This window comes from Gossypium raimondii, chromosome 12, assembly GCF_025698545.1.
Source record: "Gossypium raimondii isolate GPD5lz chromosome 12, ASM2569854v1, whole genome shotgun sequence".
NCBI classification, from domain to species: domain Eukaryota; kingdom Viridiplantae; phylum Streptophyta; class Magnoliopsida; order Malvales; family Malvaceae; genus Gossypium; species Gossypium raimondii.
Genome location: NC_068576.1, coordinates 37,597,037 through 37,604,242, shown reverse-complemented (window position 1 = coordinate 37,604,242; position 7,206 = coordinate 37,597,037). Strand labels below are relative to the sequence as shown.

The window sequence follows — 7,206 nt, the reverse complement described above, 5'->3', positions numbered from 1 at the left end:
CACTTGTGGGTACTCCAAGAGTAAACTCAAATTGACTATCTCGAATAGTATTGACATCAGAAGAAAATTGTTTAGCCCTGCTGATCGACACTTTAACAATTTCTTCCGGGCTTCAAGTTTTCCTTTGAAAAATGACTTATTTTATGTTGATTTATAAGTAATTTTTTGAAACAAGCATAAGAAAATACAGAAAGTATTTTTTATAAAACCATTTACATATAAATAAACACACCCTAAATTGTAAATCAAACTACAAAAAATAAATTTTAATAATTTATTTAATTAAATCGTTGAAATTGATTCCATCCTCGACGGACATACAACACAACAAAACATCGACCAAATCTAGCATCTTTTCTTCGATTTTATCCCATTTCGCCCTTGGTTTAGGTTATATATATATGCCTTGTCTTAAATTCCTGAATCATCGTTGTTATTAAGTAAAAACTCTATTCCAAGAATTAAATTAAAATTTAAAAAGAAAGGAACAAGAATTCCTTCATACTCATCAGCTCAAACAAGGTAAAAATATTACATGCCCTTAATTTATTTCCAATTTTTTTAATATTTAGCTATATTTGATTTAGGGTTTTCTTTTTTTCGTTTTTTGGGTTTTTTTTCCAGGGTGATTAGGTTTAGGGTTTCTTTTGGAGTAAGGTAAAAGCTCACACAAAGATGCCGCAGCCACCGCAAATGATTCCTGTGATGCCTTCATATCCACCTACTAATATCACTACTGAACAGATTCAGAAGGTATATATATATATATATATATATATATTTATGTTTATGTTTTTTTCCCTTTTATTGTCCTTGTATTGTGTTTAATACTAGTATGATATAGTTATGGGGTTGTTGAGGAAGGTGATTCTCACCTCTAACTTCTAATTTTTTTTGGGTAATCTTAAGTTATGTATGAGATAGAAGAAGCCCTTTTTTACTTGTTCTGAAAGAAAAACAAATGAAGCCCTTTTCTTGGAACATATCTTTTCTTAAGTTATGTTTTTGAACATATCTTTTATGAGATGGAAGTGTTGTTGTTGTGCTTTCTGTGAATTGATTGCGCTTTTAATGGTAGTTATTTGAGATATAACGGCGGTTTGGTATTCGTTTTTAGAAGGAATTGAAGTTATTGGTAATGCATGGCAATATGGTTATCCCTTTTGTTAGAGGCGATGTTGTTGATTATATTGGGGCTTTTGTCTGTCATTTTGTATCTTCTGTGGAGAGCTAGAAACTTGGACTATCTTGAATGGTGAGATGCATATGGCGCGTGAAATGTTTATGCTTGATGTCGAGGGAGAATGAACGGTATTATTACCCTTGTTGTTTTCATTCTCAGTGTTTTATCTATAGATTCTTTTTGGTTCCTATTTATAGTTTCTGTCGTTTATGGCATGTGTAAATTTCTTGAAAGTCTCCTAATGTCTTTTAGATTCAATCTATGATATCCACCTTGACCTTCGATTTCTTTTCTTTTGGAGTTTCAAGGCTTAAATTGTCAGACTAAAATAATCTCTATGTTAATTTTTGAGTTAAACATTATTTTCTCTTCTACATAATTACACTGAACGAGATTATTTATTTATTTATTTTCCATTTTGGTGAAAAACTGGTGATTTGCTGCCATTACTTTACTGGGTACCACCATGGAACTTTTATATTTTTTCCTAGAAAGTTGATATAACTTCTAATTCTTTAATGCAATGAAATATCTTTTTTGAATCTAATGATCTGAAAACAAAAACCGATAGATCTGCTCAAAGGCATCGTTGAAATCCGACTATCCTGTTTATCCAGAACTTCCTATTTATGGGGCTATTCTTTCTTCGGTTAGGTCCTTCTTGGAGTCCAAGATTGAGAAAACTTGAGAAGAATTTAAGAAGTGGATAAATTCGATAAAAACCCTAGATATTGTAATTTATAGCATTACTGTTTCTTGTGTTTTTTATTCTAAGCAATGTGTACTGTAATGATCTCATCCTCTGTAGCTATTTGTTGTCCATATTCACAATATCTGTCACTTAATGCTGAAGTATGGAGTATAGGATAAATATAATAGTCATTAAGTTCTTGTGTTCTGATTTTCATTCTTAACAGTACCTTGATGAGAATAAGAAGTTGATTTTGGCAATTTTGGACAATCAGAATCTTGGAAAACTCGCTGAATGCGCCCAGTAAGTAATTTATAGATTTCTGTTTTTTTTTTCTTTTATCTACCTTAGTGGCATTTGCAGCATCTTTAAGTTGATGTTTCAGGTTTATAATATATGTTTGCTTTAAGTTGGAAGTGGCTTGTCGAAAGTGCTAGATGCCATAGGATGTCAGAACTGTTGCCAAACATTTGTTTCTCTAACGGCTGTTTCTACTTTTATATTGCTGTTCATGTAGCTCAAACTGAAGTTTTTATTGTTACTGTCAATTAGTTGTAAATTGTTCATCCTAGATAACTGTAAGATGTTGTTTAGTAGAAAGTGGGACTGGAACTGAGATGTTTCTAGATCCAAAGTGAGATAAGTCTTCCGTGGATATGTTTTGAGGCTTGTAATGCATTTACGGAAGGTAAAATCCTTATTCCAAACCCAATTTGGTGCTTGTTGCCATCTATCTTACTTGCTTCAGGAGCATTTATAGCTAATGATCGCTATATTATTTATCATCCTGGTAACATTAGCTTTTGTTTTCTGCGTAATTTGCTATCAAGGATTCATGATAGGAACCAAGTTTATTGCATCAGTATGTTCACTGTTTGGCAATCATTAGCCTCTGCTACAGTGTCACTGATAATGCTGTGGGTTTTCCCTTGCCTTGTTTCTGCCTATCTCCCCTTGTCCATGTAGCGAATGATCTTAGCTGGTTTTCAACCAAGACGGTACCAGGAAGCCAGACAATAGGTTATCAAATTGATGCAATAGAAACTTTTGAATGTTTTGTTGCAGTTTAATTTTATCCCATAGAATTACTCCTATTGGTCGGTTTTTCTTCCTATACATGTTTGGTTTGGCACATTCACACGTGCACACATACTTACATGTGCAATATTTAGGCAGTGTACATACATATAAGATTTCAATGATGTAGGTATCAAGCTCAGCTGCAAAAGAATTTGATGTATTTAGCTGCAATTGCGGATGCTCAACCTCAATCGGCTCCGACAATGTCGCCTCAGGTGAGTGTTAAGATAACTTGCTTCTTCTAATCTATCTGCTGTTAAACTGTTTCGTCACACGTTTGCCATCATGCAGATGGCACCGCATCCAGCAATGCAACCCGGAGGATATTTTATGCAACATCCTCAAGCTGCAGCAATGTCACAGCAACCTGGCATGTACCCTCAAAAGGTGCCATTGCAATTCAATAGTCCACATCAAATGCAGGACCCTCAGCACCTCCTATATCAGCAGCATCAACAAGCAATGCAAGGTCAAATTGGAATCAGGCCTGGAGGACCCAATAATAGCATGCATCCCATGCATTCAGAGGCTAGTCTTGGAGGCGGCAGCAGTGGTGGTCCCCCTCAACCTTCAGGCCCAAGTGACGGACGTGCTGGAAACAAGCAAGAGGGCTCCGAAGCTGGTGGTAATGGGCAGGGCAGCACAACTGGTGGGCATGGTGGCGGTGATGGAGCGGATGAGGCAAAGTGACTGTCCTAGTCAGTCATTTTGTTTGGATACCATGTGGCTGTTGATAGTAGGTTCCTCTTACAATAGGATCTGTATTCCCCTGGTGATCTTCTCATAGACTGTTGTAAAATGAAAATTCTTCTTATTGCTCTTTAATGTAGCAGCTTAGGTAGTTTAACTCTTGTTAAGAGGTTGTTGGCATGCCAATGAATTAAAGAAACAGGCTGTTAAGACAAGGATGATTTTGTTGTAAAAGGAGGTACAAAAACATGTGGTTACTACCTGCGGAGCTGTCATTTTGTAATAACCTAAAAAAATTGCAGCTTGTAATCTGAATTGTGATCCAGTCGAAGGTTCATTGGTTTTTCCTGGTATTGCTTGTGTAAATTCCTGTGTAAATCGGCAGCATGCAGAAGAGAAACGCCATGGAGGGCGAGAGTTGTCTGCTCAATATTTTGAGACTTTTAGGACCCTTCTTACTTTGATGCCTCCCCTCTCTCCTTTCTCTTGTACTTGGGAGTGAGGTGTTCGTTCTATGAATCTTTCTAACTGTCCCCTCTTTACACTTCATTCGTGGAAAAACAAATATTCAATTAGGCCTCAAAATGATGATACAGTATCATTGTCAGTGAACTAAATTTGTCAGGAAATGTATTGAAGATGGAACTCACAGACTTAGTCAACTCATTAGTTAACTAGGCTGCTAATAAGTAAAAGGAATGAATATGCAATAAACAAAGTAATAGAACACGGAAATACCCGATTCAATCCCAATTTACTATCTTACTCTTTCAATTAATAATAATTAATACATCAATCTAATCCCTTGTTAATGATTTAGATCAAGTGTCGTAAATAGCTTCATAATTTATCAATCTCGTATGTGGTTTTCAATTACCCATTTTCTACAAATCAAAAAATTAAACCGCATTGTTATTCTAGATCAAGTTTTACTCCTACTTTGATTACTAACCCATTAACTTATAGTTGGCAATCAAAGCATTAAACAAAATTAAGAGATTTAATACGAAATAATCTTCAACTCAAATATACTCAAAACTCCAAAACCTTTCTATCCTTTTTAACTAAGGAGCACCCTTGCATTTGCTATTTAAAAGGCAGGCAAAACCCCAATTGATTCAAAATATTTTTTTATTTTTCAGCTTTTTCCTCACTTTGCCTCCACTTTTCTACCATCCAACTTGGTCCAATGCCTACAAAAAGATCTCCAAAAATTTGTTGATTCAAAAACATAAAAAATATTAAGAATACTAAAAATAATCTAAAACACATTCTACAACTAGTAGTAAAAAGGACCTATTGACTTGAAAAATTAACTAAAAATCACTCAACAACAGTGCAAATGTAAGTGAATTAAGGTATAAAATATGTAACAAAAATCCGCTCATCAACCTGACCTATGTCTTTCTGATACAGACACTTCATATAATTACTCAACATAATGTCTAACTCACATATCAATTTTATACATTTTACAATTTAGTCCCTTTTCTATACTTTCAATACACAACATCAAATGACATTGTAATTGCAGTTCAATTGATGTCAACATTTTCTCTAATTAATTCCTTATTAAATATTAAAAAATTCATAAATAAATTAATCACATAAACATGTTATAACTAGTCTAATATAATTTTATACTTTGATTTTATTAGGTAAAGTAAAAATTCTTGATGTACTTATAATCAAACGCTTAGATGAGCTTTCTTCCTCCTTCCTTACTCTTTTGCTACTTCTTTTCCCTTCTCAAGGCTTTGTTGATCACCTCTCTTCTCTTTTTTTTCATCAACATATCACATATATGTGAGATTTAGTATCAAAACAATTACCACATATCATTTTTTAAGAACTTTTGATAAAAAAAAAAAACATGAAATTCATATAGAAACCTTATCATCCTTACCTTAGTCTTTTATACTAAACCCTAACTTAGGTTTTCTCTCTCCACCAAGATGAACATCATTTGTCTCTACATGAAACTAAGGTTACTATAAGGTTGCTTTATTGATTTCACTAAGAGTCTATGGAAGAAATTGAGCTTGGAATAATTGAATATGGTGAAAAGGACTAAAATGGAATAAAATGAAAGTTTCCTTCATACATGAATGAAGGTGGTGTGAGAATGGAGGAAAATGATGGAAAATTCTATATTTTTCCATCATAAAAATCTATTAATTAAATAATTAAATTATAAGAATATAATAAAATAATCCCAACATCATAATATTCATCTAATGGCCCATGTTTGTTCTCAATTTCTAATTTCATCCAATGGCTCAAAATTTTCCACTAATTTATAAGATTTTTTCTCATAAATACTTATTTATGTATTGACTATTTTGTCATTGAACTTCCTCTACAATTCCTCAATAATTCATGACATTCTCATGTTATAATTACACTCCTAGTCCTTCCCCATTTCCACTCTATTCAATTCAATCATTTACACTTTTGATTTTCATACTTTTCCCTAACACTTTTCACACTATTACAATTTAGTCTATACTCTAGATTAATTTCTTCCAATATATTAGTCTTTTCATTCCCACTAGTCTTCAACTACCTTCTACTAACACTAATAATTCCTATTTTATTTACTTCAAAAATTCTAACACGTATATTCTTGAAATAATATTATTCTCTACTTAAGGGGTGTTAGGGATGTTACAATTATAGTGGTTCACACCATATGTGGCGTGGAGAGCCACTGATGATGAAGGTTTAGGATATCTAGAGGTTGGGAGAGAGTTCTTACAATGTGATCGTATAATGAGTGGCTTGGTATGGGTCTTAGTCATCAAGTACACTACCTCATAAGTACAAACGATACATTGGCAGGTTGTCAGCTAGGATTACTGTTTTAGTTAATGTGAGGTAACTAGGTGGAGAGACGTCGGAAATGAAAAGGTGATGGATTGACAGTATTTGTGATAACTACTCATAATTCATATATGTTAGGTCCTTATTACTTTACTTTTCATTGATTCTCAAGTATTTTTAATTATTTACATGTTTAATTTGCATGTTTAGTGTCACATTTGCATACATTAGCATTTTTAATTATTTACGCTTTAATTTTATATGATTTAGTATTTGTTAATTAATTAGGTATTTTAAGACTTTAATCAGGTGCATCCAAGCTTGGGATGGAATTCGGGAACCATTGGAAGCAAAGTATGGAGTTTAAACCAAGCAAAACACCGGAATAAGGAAGGAGGGACATTTGATTGCAACTTAGAGAGTTGAAGCCATGACCTAGTTTGATGAAAGGATTTGGTGCTGGGTGAGAGTCTTTGTGAGCCCTAGCACCGACGCTTGTTTGTGAGGCAAAATTAACCATTCCAACTCTGAAAAGTAAGTCTGTTTTCGTCTTTTTTCAAGACTTTTAGCTCACAGAAGCGTGTAAACCTAATCTAGGTCAATTAAACTTTATAAACAAGATCTTTTAGTATAGGGTTGGGAGACAAATTTTACTTTTGACCAACTTTAATCTTATTGCAATTTTCATTATTTTTTGCATTCGGATTGCTAAACTCTCTTTTCTAGTCAAATGAACTTT

The 7,206-nt window shown here is 33.5% G+C and overlaps 1 protein-coding gene across 1 annotated transcript; it reads left to right on the top strand.

Annotated features, from left to right (window-relative positions):
- Positions 1 to 330: 330 nt before the first annotated feature.
- Positions 331 to 3,997, top strand: LOC105763950 (GRF1-interacting factor 3). The gene is made up of 5 exons (XM_012582356.2): positions 331 to 522; positions 625 to 753; positions 2,101 to 2,177; positions 3,082 to 3,169; positions 3,246 to 3,997. Exons 2-5 carry the CDS (start codon positions 676 to 678, stop codon positions 3,642 to 3,644), a joined length of 642 nt encoding a protein of 213 aa, XP_012437810.1. The 5' UTR covers positions 331 to 522; positions 625 to 675; the 3' UTR covers positions 3,645 to 3,997.
- Positions 3,998 to 7,206: the final 3,209 nt, after the last annotated feature.